General features: G+C 39.8%; 1 protein-coding gene across 18 annotated transcripts in view; it reads right to left on the bottom strand.

The window, feature by feature from the left end:
* Positions 1-5,016: 5,016 nt before the first annotated feature.
* The window catches only part of SEMA5A (semaphorin 5A), a 356,558-nt gene continuing 342,250 nt past the window's right edge, over positions 5,017-19,324 (bottom strand). For 17 of the 18 annotated variants that reach the window (XM_054816286.1, XM_054816279.1, XM_054816268.1 and 14 more), the window contains 4 exons: positions 14,088-14,243; positions 10,940-10,987; positions 8,488-8,699; positions 5,017-7,092 (listed from right to left, as the gene is read on the bottom strand). In XM_054816286.1, the coding sequence (XP_054672261.1) occupies positions 6,973-7,092; positions 8,488-8,699; positions 10,940-10,987; positions 14,088-14,243 (536 nt within the window). In that variant the 3' untranslated portion in view covers positions 5,017-6,972. The remainder of the gene's footprint in view (positions 7,093-8,487; positions 8,700-10,939; positions 10,988-14,087; positions 14,244-19,324) is intronic. The other variant, XM_054816269.1, reaches the window with a different exon arrangement.

Below are 19,324 nucleotides of genomic sequence, written 5' to 3' on the forward strand. Positions count from 1 at the left end.
ATCAAAAAGTACCACTGGAGAGGGAAATATAGGGCATAGACATATGATGGAAAACCATTGTTACTACCCATCAGTTGAGCTGCTTCTCTGTGTTCCAGATAATCAGTAAAACATTATGTTAAATTACGCCCCAGAATACTGAATGAGTTAACAGAGAGCCATTAGGATACAAAGTCGGTGACCTGTCTGAATAGGTGTAAATCCGAAGGGAGCTCCGTGTCAGTGGAACGACCCTGCAGTTGTAACTGGCTTAGATCCCTGCACCCGTGCTTCTGTGCTCAAGCCGCTGCACCAATGCTTCTTCTTAAATGTGAGTATCTTCAGCAGCTTTCCTGAGAAATTTTGCTAAAGAAGCTGTTTTTGAAGGAGTTAATGGCAAGGCAAAATTATTCCCTATAAAGTTCTGTACAGGGATCATTTACTGCCATTATTGCAATAAGCAATGGCATTCTCCCGATACCAAACCAAAAGTGTTTACTATTGCTAAAAATCTCTGAGTTCTATTTCAATTACTTTATCTTGGGTACATCACTATTAAAAACAATTTTTCCACTGTACAGGACATTTCATAGGGCCATGACAAGAGAAAGCACTTTTTGGCACACAGATATAAAAGCAATTTCTTCTGCAGCTGTACTGGCTTCAAAGTTTTATTTAAAAGTTGGGACCTTAAATGTCCCATTTATTTGAAATTTGATATTTATTTCACTTTCAGTCAAAGCCTCCTGCTGCAGCTAACAAAAGGGAGAATTAATTCAAAACCATGGGCTTAGTGGTTAGCAAATATGGTTGCTGAATCCTGGAACATATACTGTGTTACTGTTAATTACCTTCCATGATATTTTAAAATCCAAAGCTATTGTTGGATGAGGTTTGTGGATAAATCCTTGGGAGGAGAAAAAAAACCCAAACCAACCCACAAACAACAGCTTCTTTGTGCATTATCAGCCTCTAGGATTGGATTGTAAGAATACAGAGTGCTACACTGATTGAATTCTTTTTCTGAAATGATGAGCCTACCAGTTCTGCTGAGATGTTCATTTCAGTTGAGGAATGGCTATATTACATTTAGTTTAAGAACAATTAAAATAAACCAGACTCAGTATCACTATAACAGTTTTCGCACAGCCCTTGATGTCAGTTTTACAATACAAATTTTTCGCAGACTTCTGTCCTGGTATAAACCCACTCCTTCAAATTGATAAATCCTCCGCTAGGTAGAGCTGTAATCAGTTTCCCCACAAGCAGAAAAGGCGAGGGGAGAAGTATGTGAAAAAGTGTCCAACCTGGGGATCCAAAAAGCCCACTGGAAACAAAAGGTTTCCCTGTTCCTGGTACACCTCTCGCTGTGCTTGCATTTGCACCACGGAGCAGTCTCGGAGCGTGCCGTCTGGTGGGGGTTTTTTTTAATGAATGAGGGAAACTAAAGGGATACACGCTAACCGGTAGTGGGTGTGCAGCCTGTGGGACCAGCCTGGAGCTAGTCCAAAATCCAGGAGTTCAGCACCAGCTGTTTTGCTCTGCAGATCTGCTCCTGTTGCCCTGTGCTTCCTGCCAACACAGGTGTTGCCAAAACGCCACCCGTACTGCGGCGCTTACTGCTTGCAAAAACGTTTTTCTCCCGATTCTGAGTAACGGTCACAACTTTGCACAAGTACCTGTTGCAATCGGCCTGTTTTTCGCTCGAGCAACTAGCTGCCTTGACTATTCAGGAGCTGGGTTACACCCCAACAGCCTTGCCCTTGGCACTTCCTAAAAAGCCTCCAAGTTTCTGTAAAAGTTTACTGACGAATTTGCCAAGCCTTCAGTCACATTCTTGTGCGTTTCTGTTTCCACTTCTGCCTACCCTTGCTACTGCTGGGGTTGAAATCTTTGCCAAACCTCCCAGGTCAGCACATTTCCCTCTTTGTACCATCCCAGTTAGAAAGTGTCGTCGCATGGCAACACAATGCAAAGCATTTGTTCGGTTACCCTGAACGGTCTAGCTAAAGGCCATTTCGGCCGCGCACAGCTTCATTTCTGTGCAGAAGCGAAGAGAGAAAGAAAGGGAAAACATTCACAGATCCCAGAACCCTTCTTTATTTGGAAGAATGGCTTTTAAATTAAGTCAAGCAGTATCTTGTTTTATCATTCATTTATTTAGCAAAGAAAGGAATGAATTCAAATACCCCACACAATGAACACATATCTATTCCCTGATATCAAGATGCAGATTTGCTTGTGAACAGTTTTAAATGAATCTGTTTTCTTACTATTGAAGTCATTTTGTACTGTGCATGGATTTGTGCAGAAGCAATATATTTTCGGCTCAATCCTGTAAACACATTAAAACAAGTAACCTGTTATATCCAGACCACTGAACTCAGTGTGGTTACTTATACGATGAGTAAAATCATACTCAAGAGCTTAGCTTTTGCCAGTCTAAATCCAGGCATCCAAAGTGAGAAGTGTCGCTCTCTAGGCTCACTATCGTGTTGGTGGAGAGACACAAGCCCTCACCGGGATGCAACTGCCCATCTAAGGATGTTCTCCCAGACGAGACATAGAGGGTGCTGCTGGCGGCAGCTACCATCAGAAATTGGTCAGATGCCTCAAGCAAAGCGAGACAAGCTTGGACTAAACTGTTTACAGAATTGATCTCATACAGCAAAGCCATTATGCATACAATTAACTTTAGGAATGTGCTTATGTTGCGCTGATTTTAATAAAACTGGTCCCACATTTAAAGAAGTAAATATATTTATTCTATAATTACAAGGAAAAAAATATTGAAGCATTTATTCCCATTAACTTTTTTGTTGCATCTGGGACGTCTTTCTTTCTTTTCTGGTTCGAACAGCCATATGGTCTGATGCTCTGAGAACTTTCTTCACTTAACATAAGTGCTTTGGTAGCTCTTGATTTGTAGATTGATGTGGTATTTTCCCAGAGGTTATTGTGGAGCTCTGGTAGAGCTGACGAAATGCACAGTGTCCTACACCCATCGGAGACTTTAATCAGTACTGCTTAATAGCCTGGAAATCAAAGCCATTTAAGCCCCATTCTTTCTCCCACTCTCTTATGAAAATCCTAATCCTAGTCAAAAATCTCTTGATTAGTTTTAGCCAAACCACTCTGCTCCAGCCGCAGGTGACTGCAAACGACTGGAAAAGCTTTCATGTAAAGTAACTTTAAATGACCATAAAGGTCATCGGACTGAAATCAAAGTACGAGATAAATCTGCAAGCACAGGAGTCCATTTTCTAAGCAACTGAGGAACATACGCTATGTATCAGACACAAAAATAAGCCCATAATGTGTACTCAAGCACAACTGAGTGCTCGATTCTAATATGAGTTATCCAATGGAAGTATTTACTACACAGGATCTGACTGACAATCCTGCTGCTTCCTCTTTCCATGTAGCAGGGCTACACAGAAACAGCTTGACTCAGAGAATTTTGATCTATCTGCCAAAATGTTTGCATTCAAAACAGAGAAATATTTTTAAATCTATGCAATCTGTGCAAAAGGAGTTTACTAATATTAACTATTGGCATCAGAGGTAATACAATTATTTACCCAGAAAAGATCACTTTATCCAAGTGAAAGGATAAGGAGTATTTAAACATGGCATTTAATGGGCAAGGGAGTTGATTCTCCCTTTCCAAGAATAGAGCAATGCTGTAAGAATCAAATTTTACCCTTGTGCAAATTTGAGAGCTCTATCGGCTTAAACAAGATTTGCAGGCAAATGCCCACTTTGTTACATTTTTGGCAGAACAAAAATAAGAGCTTTCATGAAGAAATTTGCTTTTCACCAAAATGTTTGTAGCCTATTTTAGAAAAAAAATGTAAATAAAGTAAATTGAAAATTAATAGAGACTGCACTTTGCTTTGTTCCATGTATTAGGAAAGGCTGTATTAAAATACCTGGGCAGCTGTGTAGAATTCAGAAGGTGAAAATACTGATATAGGCGGTGCATCTGGGGTCCTGTAAAATTACCCAAGACTGGCTTTAAAACCTGTTGTCTCAGGATCTACCTTAACAAGATCTTGCCATCACTGTTTTCTCATTGAAGTGCTGTGAAATTTCCATGTTTACCCTACCACTTTAGACAGAGGTTTGAATACACTTTTGCTTGCAATTTAGAACAATGTAATTTAGGAAGATAAATGACCAAAAAACCCACAAAAGTTTTAAAGAAACACTTTTCTGACAAGTTGGCATGGTGTTTAAATGACATCACATGGGAGTTGCTCAAAGATCTGGAACACCTGAAATACTCCTTTGGGAGACGGAAGTGTGAGCAGACTGAGCATGTGCTAAATGCACTCCTACCTATGATCATGCAGACTTAACCTAGAGTATTATTACCGCATATATAACATGTATCTAACATGTATCTATCCATGAAAAGAATGGAAAATAGATCACTGTAAAGATAGGTGTGCCTCAAACTACTGAAGAGCTAAGAAAAAAAAAAAGCTTATTTCAGATAATTTTAATTAAAAAAGGTTAAAATAAAAATACATAGTTCAAATATTTTTAAGATATTGGTCTCATAACTAATAGTCTAAATATAAAATCCATAAGCCAGACTAATGTGCTCTTAGTACAGGGGCAGAGAGGAACAGTGTTGTGCATGTGTGTATGTGCATGTGCTGCTTTTCCTTGGCAGTGGCAGCAATATAGATTTTCTTTTCTTTATCTTATTTAAATGTAAAATTTTACCTTTTGGCACAAACCGAGTGAATCAGATACTGGACTGGATATGATTTGGAGAGCTTCTTCCCCCTCTATCTATTTCACCGAATTTTCTTGCAGAGGAAATTTCCTCTTACTCAAGTGCAATCAGCTAATTTCTTCCTGGAAAACCAAACCTAATATACAGTAAAAAAATCACAAATTATAGAGAACTGGTATTATTATACTTCCTGGAAATGAACTGGTGCAAGGGTGGGGTACTTACTTTTGACTGAGTTAGTAACAGGGAGAACTATTCAGCTGGAAAAAACAGGCGGCTGATCTTAATTATTTTCATAGATGGTAAATGTGTGTTCATTTTGCTGCAGAGATTTTCAAAGACCACTTGCTTTGCATTTTTTCATTGTACTGCAGAACAGAGATCGGAAGCACAGTGCTACATTCAGATCTATCCCCATTCAAAAATGTTGCTCATCGCCGTCATTAAATAGGGTGTTTACCTCTGCTAAGTAAGCGACTAGGCCACCAAAGTGGTGCTCAAATGCAATCTCACATGATCAATGTTTCTTGGTACTTTTTGCTTTTTTTGTACAGTTTTGAATCAATATAATCTGTACATGTTTTTCTTTATTTGCCTATCATAGCATAACCTAATGATCAAGGGCTCTAAACACAGAATGGAAACATTTCCACTCTACTTCTCCTTGCATACCTGCCTGATATTCTGGTGTGATGACCTTTGCATCTAGCATGCTCGAGAAAATGAAAGCCCAATTCTTTAATCCTTAATATTCACTTTTACTTTCTTTTCACAAGCTTCTGAGAATAGCAAATGCTGCCTTAGTAGTAAGTAGTCTAGAAAATCTGGCCCAAATCCCTGCCCTTTTCATTTTAGTTATACATCTGGAATTTCGGATACAAAAATAACAATGTCATGAACGTGAGTGAAGACAGACGGAACAAAGAAAAACGGTATAAAAATCCTTTGTGTTTCCTCACCTGCCACTACAAAAGGAATTAAAACCGATAACTTAAAACTCAAACACTAATTTAAATATTTACATCAATGAAGTCCAACAAGATAATCACTTAAAACACCATAAGAATGTTCCTCTAGGGGCTGACTAGCGTGGGTCAGACACGGCAGCAAGATGAGACACCGCTTTGCAAATATATCTGAGTTTTCTGAGCCAGCGTTGTTTGTCAGACACGTGCATATAAAGTAAAAGCTGGAAAGAGAAAAGCAGATCTATGATTATGCCTACGCACCCCCGGGAGCCTGAGAAGGCACACAAAGCGCGGCGCAGTCGTATCTTTCCGTGACCAGCCTGACGGCGAGTGCTACAGCGGAGAGACGAGCGGGTTCCCGTACGCGCGCACCAGGGAGAGGAAGCCTGTGGGACGCCATGGCTCGTGCAAACCCACGCGCTGCTGCAAGGCTGGTTTACTAACGACACGCAGAAAAACCTTCCAGTGTGTCTCTCCTGCCTGCCCCCCTCTCTCGGCTTCCCTGTGGGACATGCCCTTCCACACCCTCCCAAAAAATTAAACTGGACTAGGTGAAGGCTTTACGTGACTGTGCTTGGCTCGCAACTGGAAACCACTGACCCTGTAGCTTTCTGGGTTAATGATAAGAATGCATCCCTCGGTGTACAGCTTCAGTCTCCGCACTCTGAACAGCTGAACTGCAGCCGGAGTGACTTACAGCCCGGGAAGATCAGCCCTACAGAGCCCAGAGCTGCCGCACAGCGTCCCTAAACCACCACGTTTCTTCTTCTTGTTGTTCCCACCACCCTGCGCGCTCTTTTCGGTGGTGCGACCTTCAGGAGACGGCAGAGAGGGCTGCCTGCGGAACAGCTGAGCTCCTTTTTCAAACCTCATGGAAATAAAAGGCAATGCCTAAAAAGAAAATTAGATTTGTACTCCTGGTGCAGCTTTAAGGGGTAACATTATTATTTTCTGTAAAGCTTAGGAATGACTTAGTCACTCTATCTGACTGGAAGTTTATGAAACTGAGAGAAGCGATGCAATCCTCATGAGTGGTCCAGCGACACCGAGGGGCTATAGCTGCACCCGACAACCTTGGCCAACCTTGCACTCTGCAAAGAAAACATCATGTCACAAGCAGGTGGTTTGGGCTTTTGACAGCAATGGGACATTGATGGCTTGGATCGTGCTTGAAATGTCTCTGAACTTCATCTCTGAAGCCTCAATCACATGAGCAGTCAAGTAGCACAGGCCGTGGGGACTGGGGAGTTACAGAAGGCCAGAAAATACACAAGCCCATTAGTACTCATCGTAATTATTGAAATCTGTAAAATACGTATTAGAATAAGTCTTTGCAGTAAGATGTGGATTGAAGTATTTGTTTCTCTCCTCCAGAATCAGGTTGTTTTTGTTAAATGCCTGGGGAAAAAGAAAAAAAAAAAAAAAGAGATAAGAAAACAGGAAGGACAGAAGAAAGGTCTTTCACCAAGGCAATTTTTGTGGCAAATATCTGTGTATAGTAAGTCAGTCAAAAATGCATTGACAAATACTTGCACATTTAGAAAAGCTTGCATTTGCATATATCTGCTTACATAATAACATTTCTACAAAAACCAATGCTACTCAATAAAGTAAAGCCAGGCACTTTCCCCCCAATATTATAAAGCTAATTTTATGATTAAAATTACTTTTTAATCATACATATTCAGTTATTCATATTAGAATGATTCACTCATTATTTTTTTACTGAATAAGAATTATTTTCTCTTTACTACATTAATTCCTTAATTTTCAAATGCAATATGTAGGAGAAATGTCTGAAGGTCTTAAGAGTGTAAATCCTGTTTTTTTAACAGTTATATGAGTATTTATAGTATGACTTTTCAAAGTTTTTTTGTTTGTTTGTTTGTTTGTTTCTGTAGCTATCCAGAGAGATGATTAGTGGAATTTGCAAAAGTTTTAAATTAGGTACATATTCCACCACTGATTACAAATTCTAGACTTCTATTGCCTTTTTAATGAAATCATTTAAAACGTTTTTAATTAGAATGAAAAATGCAGAAATTAAAAACTGGATTATCCAGGTAGGATTTAAGAAAAATCCTCATTTACAGAAAGCTTTGCAGCTGCATGAATAAACTGTGTAATCCGAAGATACTGAGCTAGGGATTTTCAGAATGCTCATTCTTCCTTAATTCAGTGGATCTGAAAAGCAGAGCTATTCTAAAAGGTCACAAAAAGAGAATGATGATATGATATAGATATCATGCCAGAATCTCAGCTAATGTAAGTCTGTACTGCTCATTTACAGAATATTTTGGGTATGAACATTAGCTGAGAGTCTGACCCAGAATATATTCACCAGATACATCTCCTGTATAAAGACACTGCAGGAAGATGAACAGTGGCCTTGACACCATGTCACTGGAGACAAAGGATTATCTTCAATATATGTCATGATGATTGTTAATGGCCCTATTTACTTCTTGAACAAGCCACTAGGGAACACAATTAGGAAAAAGAAGACACAAACCAAAACTTGTATGGTCTTTTTTTTTTTTTCCAGGAAAGGCTGCTGCTGTATAAATTATACACAGACACAAATCTAACTTTCTGTGTAACAGGCATTGACAAAGCGAAGGATCTGTGATTACAGTGTTTCAAGTGAAATCTGGTTTTGTTATTAACAATCAGCATAATTTGAGTCCAATTCCCACTGCGGAAAACTAGCAAGTAGCATTCTTTTGATACAGCAGAACTGTTGTCTAGGACCATATACATTGTGCAGTATAGAGCTCTCAATCCACTTCTCACCTTGATGGCTTCTACAGAATCATATTTGTCCAGTTTGTTGATATGGTTGGTAATGCTGGTATTTAGAGGAGCTGGTGACACGGGATGGATGACGGTTGCGTCATGGGACTGCTGCTGATAACGTTGGCAATAAGTGTAAACAAGCAGGGTAAGAAGGCAACCAAGTATTGAGCTACTTAATCCCACTGTGATCATGTGAAACATGTTGAACTCTGCAGAGTGGAGAGCAGAAGACAATCATTTTTAAGGAAGTAGCAATAAAAGCTTAAGCTTGGGGAACAATGTAGACAAGTGCTTGATTCAAATAAGGGTAAGGGAAACTTCATGTGTTTCCCAGAAACATCTCAATGGCAATGGTTTATCCCTGCAGTAGCAAATGCATTGTGCTTCCCTGAAGAGATCATTAACAGAATCTTAGATACTCAAACATTTCTGTATTAAGACTGAGATTTTTGAAAGATGCTTAAAGAAGTTCAGAAGCCAAGTAACAGATGAATGAATTGCATTTTGTATGTTTGAGTAGTTCAGCAAAATTTCTTTCTTCACACTAACAAAGCCTTGTTATATAGAAATTATGCATATAATGTACATACATAGCTTTTTTTCAGTGAGCTACAGTATCACCTCCACCTCTAGTTCTTTCTTTTACACACAGTGACTTGTGGCAGAACTAACAAAATCCTGATATCTTTGAACACCGTCCTGCTTTCCCTAAAAAGTTTTCCGTATTCCCTTTATTTGGTGCGTGTCCCAGAAGCAGTGACATGTTTTTTCCATCCCCTGCTTTGAGTCTTGCTGGGTCTCACAGTTTCTGTATCTTTGATATATGGCCAATTTGTTCACTTCTCCAGCCTTTAGAATTTTTTCTATATGTAAGTGAGGAGGGGCGGGAGGCGGGGGGGCGGAGGAAGAAATGGTAGTGGTTTAGGGGAAAATGGGAAGGGCGGGGGGAGGGCGTCGAGAGAGAGAGACTCCTGAAAGCTCGGGTGTGCTTTTAACCACAGCAGCCAGAGAGTGCAAAGTCAACAGCTCAGAACCCATCGCTCTCCTGTCTGCTCTGCCCTTCAAAGACACCGTGGGATCAGATGATGGGAAACCCTTGCCACCTACGCGAGGATCAAAGCCGAGAGGAAGCTGGTTGTTGCGTGAAACTGTAGAGGGAATCTAAAGCACAGTCATCCCCTGACCTTACTGAACAGAGACATCGGGTCAGAAGTGGCATCAGTAGGATTAGCTGGAAATAAACAAATTACACCGCTTTTCACTGTTACTACAAACCGGACCTGTGCTTTTTGATTAAGACAGAAGTATCAGTGAGAAGCTCATGTTGGAAATTTCATATTAACATTACTGAAAATCTGTTTGTGGTTGCCTACATGCACAAATGAAAGATTTTAAACTGAAAGACTGGCACTAGTCTGAAAAACATCTGTTAGACCTTTTTCACTGTAATACAGATAAATAGGCCAGCACATGGGTCCCATCTTTGGCAAATGCCTAAGGTAGGACCTTTACATCTCTGCTGGGTATTTAGAAACACAAACTAATATTTAGGTGACTAGGTTGACTACCCTAATATATAAATTATCACTGAAACACTCTTCTACACTTCTATGAGACTTTCCCACTGTTGCAGAACTTGGCAAAATGTTTAAAATGTACCACTGCTAATTAGAAAAAAAATCAAATCGCATTATCCTGGCTCCCATAACAAGTTACCATGCACGCTAGTACCCTTGCATAACCCCTGTGTTTTCATTGTCCCTTATTAGGTTAAAAATGCAGCTTATCTGTGCATGGAAGAATACTAGAACCGGTCAGAGCTATTACCATGACGACACAGACTAAGCGTGATAGCTCACCACAAAAAATGGTCATTTTTCCTTCTTCTTCTTCGTATTGTTTGGGGCTTTTTAACAGTTTTCTCTTTCAAGATTTATTTTGCTAGCATCAGGACTCTGTGGAATGGAACTTTTCTTTTTACTTTTTAAGTTTGTCTTTGGCAGCAAAGCTGAAAATGAGTCCCAGATACAGTCTGAGCTATTAAATGGGTTAGCAGGCTGGCTTTCTGCTATTCGTTTGGAGTCCCAAAAAGGTTTGTGAAATTATTATCCTGAAAACGGTGGAGCAACTTTACAAATTTTGACCTACTGATAACTAGCTTATAACAGGACTTTCTTTTTGAGACAAGGGTGACTGTCATACTGAAAAAGAAGAAAATACAAACATCCAGTAATACATGTTCTTGTCTCAAAGGTCAGCAATGGCAGATGGAAATTTAATGAGATACCCTGTAGTAACTACATCTCTTTTTCTGCTCAAGTGTAAATAATGAGAATGCAGCATTTAGAAGGTAGAATAAAACTAAGAGAGTGCAAAAGGTGAAACAAAAGGAAAAAATGAGGGATCAATACTTCAGCATTTAATGCACATCTAGAGCTGAAAAGCTTACCGCCACATCGTTTTTCTTCTATGCTGCTGGATCGTGCCACTGATATTTCTAGAAAAATAAATAAACTGAATAAACCGCTTATGGCAATGGGAAAAAATATTACAGAGAACTACTAGTTTGATTAATACAATAAGAATTTAAAAATTTATCCTACTATAATCACTCCGAATCCAAAGTAAAAAAGATTTTGACTATGTGGTAGAATTAACAAAAAGGTCCCATGACATCTACAAGTTCTTTAGCTTCCTAAGCAAAAGCAGCAACCTATTTTTAATTCTTGCCTCAAAACATCTCTGGAATTAAAAAGATGAAGTGCACATGAAAACATTCTCTGTGGAATTTAAGCATGTTGAGAAAGCGTTGATTTTCTGAATAGTAAAATTAATGAGAGTTTAATTATCTTGTGTACAAATGGGCTTATTACTTCTAGAAGTCACGTCTAGCACTAATATGAAAAGAGGGAATTTAAGAATCTTAAAAAAAGATGACTGCCAATTTCATGGGTCTCAATTGTAAACTAATAAAATTTAATTCCAGCCTGTGTCCTTACCATTTTGACTTTGGAAACATTTTGAATAAATATTGAATAAAATCTGTTGGCAATCGAGTTTTCCCACTCTTTACTTCAGGACCACGACTCCTCTGAAGGGAAGTCCTGCCTCACAAATCTGTTGAACCTCTCTGAAAGGGTCAATGATCATGTGGATATGGGTGGGGTAACTGACATAGTCTGCCTGGATTTCAAAAAAGCTTTTAAGTTCTTTGTCAAAGGCTTTCCAAGCAACAAATGAGATGAGGGAAAAGATAGAAAACAGGGCAGTACTATGTGCCCAGATCTTACAACGGAGGAAGGTTACCACTTCTGCAGGGACATAAGTTTTTCAGAAAAGAGCTAGAAAAGCAGGAGGTAAATGTGGTTTTGAAGTTTGCTGATGATACAAAGTTAAGGTAGCATGGACAAGGGCATGCTGTGAAGAGCTGCAAAAGTGCCTTACAAAACTAGGCAATAAAATAACAAATGAAACAGAATGTAGATCAGTGTAAAGCAATACATACGGTGGAAAGCAATCCTAGCTTCACGTACAAAATGATGGGCTGTGAACTGACCATTACTACTCATGAGTGAGATGGGGGGTTTATGACAAATTGTTCCATGAAAATATCAGCTTAGTGTTCAGAAGCAATCAAAAAGGCAAACCAAATGCTAGGTACCACCAAGAAAGCAACAGTGACTAGGACATGGTATCAGCATTATGGCACTTCACAAATCTATGTGTTGTCCTCACAGAGCTGTGTGCAGCTCTGGTTTTCCCATCTAAGGATGTCTCTTGTAGAACTAAAAAACAGACCAGAGAAGGGGCGCAATGATGGCCACAGCTATGCAATAGCTTCTGTATTAGGAATTAGTAGAGTAGGCTCTCCACAACCAAAAGATGATCTACATGCAGCTACAGCTAAAGGGATCACAATTTTTTTACCTTTCTTCACATGCTAAATCAAGACTATTTTCAAAATAAGAAAGTATATCGGACCTGACAGAACAGCACTCTCAAAGAGAGTTAAAGGCTGAGAGCATACTTTGATGTTTGAAACCATTAATTCACAATACAAACAAAAAGCAGACAAAAATGTACCAGAAAACCATAAAGTTCTGCAAGGTAATGTTGGTAAGGACTAACTCTGGAAACACAGCAGCAGCAATGACGAGAAAGAGTCATTTCTGCACTCTGCCGGAATCACTCTATATACTAAGTTCTGTAGAGGGACAAAGCTATGGTAAGCAGAAGACAACATGAGGGTGGACAGGCCAGCACACCAGCTAAGGACAGAAGGGAGGTGAATTAGAAAAAGAGAGGTCAGGAGGGAGGGAAGGAGAGAACTCTGAGTTGGAGGAACTGGAGGAGCGAAAGCAAGCTGAGCGATCCCAAGCAAGCAAGCTAGTTTGCCTAAGGTGAGTGTAACGGGCATGACCTGATCTGCTGTGACATGGGTAATTTGAAGAGGAGCGGCAAACAAACCAGAAGGTCGAGAAAAGAGGTGGCTTATTTCAGATTCTGAAAATGCCTACTGTCAAAAACAAGAGGTAGAGCTTATATTGGATTAAGCAGGGGATTCACAGAATGTGCATATTAATGGAGCTGTTCAAAAGCCTGAGAAAAAGGGGAAAATACAACATGGGAGTTTTTGCTTTCACATTGACATTTTTCACATTGGTTTTGGAGGAAAAAATAGTATTTGGGAGTAAAAGCATTATGCACCATCCACAAAAACAATATTTAATTTTTTTGATTTCTTTGTTATATTGTGCTATATTGTACTGCATAGTCACAGAAAAAAAACGTTGCTGCACTGAGTAAACAACATTACATTTCAAATGATACATTAAAATGTAAATTTCTCTGTCTGTGAATAGACTGCTAGCTTTTTTAATGTACACAGGCAGAAAGATGACTGTTAACAGCAATGCAATGTGGCCACCCACAGTGTTGTGTGGATTTAAATGACTGCTGTGATTTATTTAAAAAAAAAAAAAAAAAAAAGAGTACAGTCATGAGTCTTGACAAACACTATAGAATAATACACGACGTGACTATCCATCAGGTACTTAGTGATCATGGGGGAGCTAAGGACCTGAGGCACAGTTAATAGTATTTACCTTTCTAAACAGTTATTAATTTAAGGGACTCTGTCAAATGATTTCCAGATTTAACTACCAGAGCACCCACTTTTGTATATGCAAACAACAAAACCCAGAGGAACCTTTCTCTAATAATCCCAAAATCTCAAAACCATTTACATTAAAGTAAAAAGCAAACTATCTTCCCTAGCTTTCTGTAGTCATCCCTGCAGCCTGCTACAAAGTAGGACGGGAGGGGACTGCAGAGTGCTGTGACAGTGACTAACCAAAGTCCCAGGCGGTGACAGTACATACAGCTCCACAGCGCTCGGTGCATTGGGGCAGATTTTCATGAACACACCAGATCTAGCAACAACGCCTCTGCATAGTCGACCGACACACTTTGGCTGACGAAAGGCAAGTTCTGTTCCAGCTCTCGGCTCTGCACAGTGCAGTCTGGGACAGCACTGCGCCTCGCTCCTGAAACAGTGAGAGATTTCCCTAATCCTTCAAGGAGCAGGCTGGTCTCACCTGGTATAACGTTGGAGTCCAAAGCACAGGCTCGGGTCTCCGTGGTGTTGCCCGCGCACTGACTGCCCACAGGAAACAAAATGATGCACTGACGGACACGGAACTGGAAGCCAGACGAGTCGCAGTCGGACCACTCGGACCACTCGGACCAGCTGTCTGCAACAGGCAGAGAAGGACACGCGGGCAGACGCTGCAATTAAATGCTTCAAGTACACCGAGTGAGAGAGAAACAGCCTGTATTACGACAGGCGGCCTCATCCCCAGACACCACCAACTAGCGGAGGACAGCTCTTTCATTATGATAGAACAAAGGCAGTCCGGCTTTGCCAAAAGTCTCTGAAATGTAGAGTGTGAGGGTAAATTTGTCACAGGTATGCTATGGCTTTGACTTCTGCCACGGCCTTTGTGTGTGGACATGAGAAGCCAGAGGGATTTTGTAGTGGTGACTGAAAGAGTGATTACTGTGGAGTTAATTCCAGTCTAGGTCGTTAGGGTGGACAGTGACGATGTCTTTTTTTTATGTACTTGACAAGTAGCAATGAGAGCTATAGGAGTATTTATTCCAGGTCTGAAACAGGATGTTTAGTTAACCACATAAATAATAGCATCTTGCAGATACCTTTTTTTTTTTTTTAGCTTTTGTTATTTCAGGTCCATTTCTTTGCTGTAGGTAGAAGAGATCTCATCAAGTATTCTCACCTTCTCTTCCCCATTCGGTTCATTATCAGCTTCTATTGTTTCTCTATATTTCTTCCTCTGCCTGTGTAGTTTTGATTAAGACATTTTTATTTCATGCCTGTGTGATCTCAGAATACTTCCCTTAAATGAAGTGATTTGATCTCATTCCCATGAGATGCTGTGAATTTACTGAGCTCAGCTTTCTTACAATTCAAGCACAAGACTTGTCTTCATAGTAGTCTTCTGAGTTTGACAAGTATAGTAAAGACAGAGCTCAGTTAAACTTTCTTCTTTCTTTTGTCAACTTTCCCACTGAGATAGGTTTTATGGTTTTGATATGGAATAAACAGTCCTACTATCCCAAATCAAGTTTGTTTCTACTTCAAAAGTTTAACTGATTTTATGCCAATATGAAGCAAATTTACAAACTCCATTTTGCTTGAAATAAAAACCTATATATTAACCTAATTTTGTTTCAAGTTAGATTGAAGAACATTAAAATTTGTGCATAATATTTTGGAAAATGCATGAAGCTTTTGTACACTTTTTGTGAATCAGATGGAAAACCAGGAATTCTTACATTGTTTTGGGCCCCTTTCAATACACTGTATAAATCCAGCATACAAGGTTCACATTTACTCATCACTTTCCCTTTGGCTATAGAGGAAAAAGTTAAAACTCTCAGTCATCTAAAATTTAACAGAGTCTGGCAGGAATATTTGAGATTGCAGTCTTGAAAAATGACAAGCAATAGATACTTTCTATGATAGTGTTGGACATTCACTTCCTAACCAACAGTGTGGTAAAAAGAAATGGATGGAGGAGACTGACATAACTTTAGCACAGAAAATGTCAAGCAGTGGTCCTGGGACCATTTCAGGACAGTAGGAGAGTGCTGGTTAAAGACAGCAGCAATCACTCCTAGCAGTCTGTGGTTCAGATGAACACCATCACTTGTGGAGTTGTTCATAAAATAGACTTACTCAGCAGCTCAGGTAAAAAGCTGGATATTGATATTTATGAAGAGTTAGCAAATGGGGCCTCCTTTGAGCAACAGGGCAAATACGTTGACACAAGCAGCTGATGTTAAACAGTAGGATCTCGTTATTGTGAGGAGCAAGAATACTCAGCTCTGTCCTTCAGCTCTTCTGTTTCCTAGGAGAGGTCCTGTGAGGGCCTCATTTGCAGAGTGGGTAGTGGGAGCATGGAGGCAGATGACATAATGTAGCTGGATCCTAATTCAGGGGGGTAGGAGAGCTGAGGTGGCAGTCAAGCAAATGGACAGGCTTCTTCCTGCACATCCAGGAGCTGCTGTTGTCACAGCCAGTGTCAGCTGCTGGACCTAAGTAAACTAAGTACATGGATCCTTACCTTAAATAAATATTTAGTAACAACAAAACCCTGCTCATTCAAGTTTAAAGGAATGCTGCTCACTACCAGTCTTGGCCCAGTTCTCATCGGTGGCAGAGAGCACGCTTAAGCCAAAGCCAATACTCTTGTCCACGCCTGGTATAATTAGGATATATGCAGCAGCTGCCAAAATGCTCGTGGGCATCCTAAATGCAGCTTGTTGGCTGGTGAACTCTGAAGCCCTGTCTTGTCCAATGTGCCTTTGGCCCACCAGGTTCCTTGCTGAAGGGGCTACATCCTGTGATAAAATAGGAACCTCAGAGTATGCGTAGATCATGCTAGGTCACATACTGGTGACTGGGCAAGGCTGCTGTTTCGGCCTGCCCTTTAGGGGTCCTATAAAAGACACTATGTGCATTGGGACCTTCCCCCATATGCAACACAGGTCACCTCCCTCCCATCTTGAGTCCCATGGTGCAGCTCAGGCACTACAGCACAGGTAGTCAGTGGGTCTGGTGCCATGCTGATCAGCTCCATCTGGCACACAGAATCATAGAAGAGGAGAGAGGGGACATCAGTACAAGTGTGAGAGGGATGGACATCCCTGCAATGGTGGATGCTGGTACCAAACCTGTGTTTTGAGGAGTGCCACTGTTGGGAACTCAGAAAGTCACACAGAAGTAAGGCACCCAAGACTGACAGATGTACCATTTCAAATCAGCAGACCCGTCCTTTGTGGAGCCACTATCTCTGCCATCACAGAGATGCTGAACCCATAGCTTTTGCATGCACTTCTACAGACTCAGTTATCCTGCCCCAACCCTTTGATTTCTTATCTTCAAAGTATCTGAGGCACCTCCGGCAGGCTCCTCTCAACTTGCCTCTCAGTTCTTTGCAAAAATCATGAGAATGGAAAAGAGAGCGTGGACTGGAGAGGTGTTTAATCTGGAACTGCTTTTCACCTCTAACACGGCAAGGCTTACTTAGATGTTATGTCTTCTTCCTACAGTCTTGCTTGGATTTTGAAGCCAGGTTAAGTCCAAGCAGTTCCTGAAAGATGCCTTGGTGAAGAAGGCACCTCAGAAAGATCAAGCCACCAGTCTGTAAGATTCTAAATTTGTTTCCTGCAGAACTACACCATCATTTCTAGATGCTCAACTGCTTTATCTATTATTTGCATGTGTGAGTTAGCAATTCAAAGATAGAATATATTTTCCCCTCGTATAGCAGCAGTAAATACTTTAGGTGTAAAATATTGTTTTATTCAATACATTACCAATGTCGTTGCAACCAATTACACTTACTGATAAGCAGCCTATAAACCACTACTGATCAATAGTGCAGCGCTTCCATTCATATTAATGTGATTGCATTTGGTTAAATTAAAAGAAAAAACACAAACACAGCGATATATCTTTTAAAATGAAAGATGAGAAAAACTGATGTATTTTGCAGACACAAGTCTGTTACTCTCTTTTAAGTGCATGCTTGCACAGTTGCAGTTGGAATTGCCATTAACTCTCCATATCCTCAAGAAAACCTTAGTATCAGGACTCCAGAAATTTTAGTTTTCTGCTAGTTTTGTTTGGTCAAAAAAAGGTACTATTTCAAATGCCAAGAAATCTGCTCTTTTCACAACTTAAGAAAAGTTATAAATAATTTCCATTTTTGCATATGCATTTCTGTGTTGGTTGTTCTTAGATTCCAAGTGTCACTACTATTCCCTTGCTAAATTCAACACGTCACTCAGGCAGTGGATGTCACCAATGGTACTTCCAGATCTGCACAAGGAAGAACCACTGGCCACATGATCCTCATTACAAGAAAATGGCTCTGCAGGGATGCAGGAGTCTGTCCAAACTGGACATGTGTTGCACTGCAATTATTTTTGTCCCATACCAATGTGAAATACAAGCAGTAAAAAAGTTTTGAAATCTACATTGTAAACATGAGGCAAGGGACATTCTCACAGCTAGTTGACGATGTGCTGTTTCAAAAACCTATGGCAAATTTTCAGTGAGATTGAAATATTAATAAAACATCACATAATGTGAGAAATACACTTCACCCTCTGAAATTTTATTGCTTTATAAAGGTTTTCACTTTCTTGAACCAAAATGAAACCAACCTCCTCCTCCTCCACCCCCTATCTACTCCAAAATTTGAGTAACAAGTAGGTCAAAATAAGATGAAAAGATTATTTATAAATGTTTGCAAACTCTCATTTCTAGAGAAATGGCGGTAGAAAGTAAATGCACAACAAGAGAAATAGCTGCAATACTAGCACAATGAACGTGCCAGTTCTGACCTTCAAAGATGCGTTAAGGATCCCAAGGCAGCTATGTAACTTCTGCATACAAATGTACACTGTTTGTCTTGAAAAATCAAATCATCAACTGATTTCTATGTTTGGGGTTTTTTTTAAACACTATACAGAGTGTTGCATCTGCTTTAATTTTGACAAAGTAGGTACTTCTATTCTACTGCAAGACATGCAGTGCCTAGAAAAGGAAATTAACTTAAATTGTAGTTTGGCACAGGTAATAGGATCCATAAATTCAAACTCATGGGGCATGTGCCTTCACGTGCACAGCTTCATCATATGGGGAGCAAACTTTTGCTATGTGGTCTAGGACCTCTATGTGAAGCAAGCAATACAATGTGGCATCAGAGCTGCTTGTTTCCTTTTGTTGTTGCCTGTAATCCATTAATCAGCAATAAATGAAAACAAATTTTCCCACTGGCTTTTCACTAATGATTTTATCTGGTTTTATATGGTTTTAATATCTACTTCTCAATTAAATTTCATTTTAAAAATGAGTTTCCTTTAATATGGGTCAAAAGACAGAGTCAAAGTTACAGAAAAAATCATAATCCATAATATCATACAACTAGCAGGAGTGCTGAGACATTTCATTTACTAAGTACTCCACAGTCATTTAAAAAAGATGAAGTCTCTACTCCTTAACATCCCAAGTTGAAGAAGGTATTTTATGAAGAGCATTAAGGTTTGCTTTGTGTTTTATATGAAAACAAGGCAAACATTATCTACTTGAAGGACCTTGTGATAACACATGTTGAATATTAACCTCACCCATTTGCTTGCTGTAAATGTTTAGTGTTATAACAAATGCACTTCTTTGGGATATTGTTATTAAAAGTGTCCCAGGCCATTTGCATGATCCACTTTAAATATTATACGATTTTAG

The sequence above is a fragment of the Grus americana genome, chromosome 2 (assembly GCF_028858705.1).
Source record: "Grus americana isolate bGruAme1 chromosome 2, bGruAme1.mat, whole genome shotgun sequence".
In the NCBI taxonomy this organism is placed as follows: Eukaryota; Metazoa; Chordata; class Aves; order Gruiformes; family Gruidae; genus Grus; species Grus americana.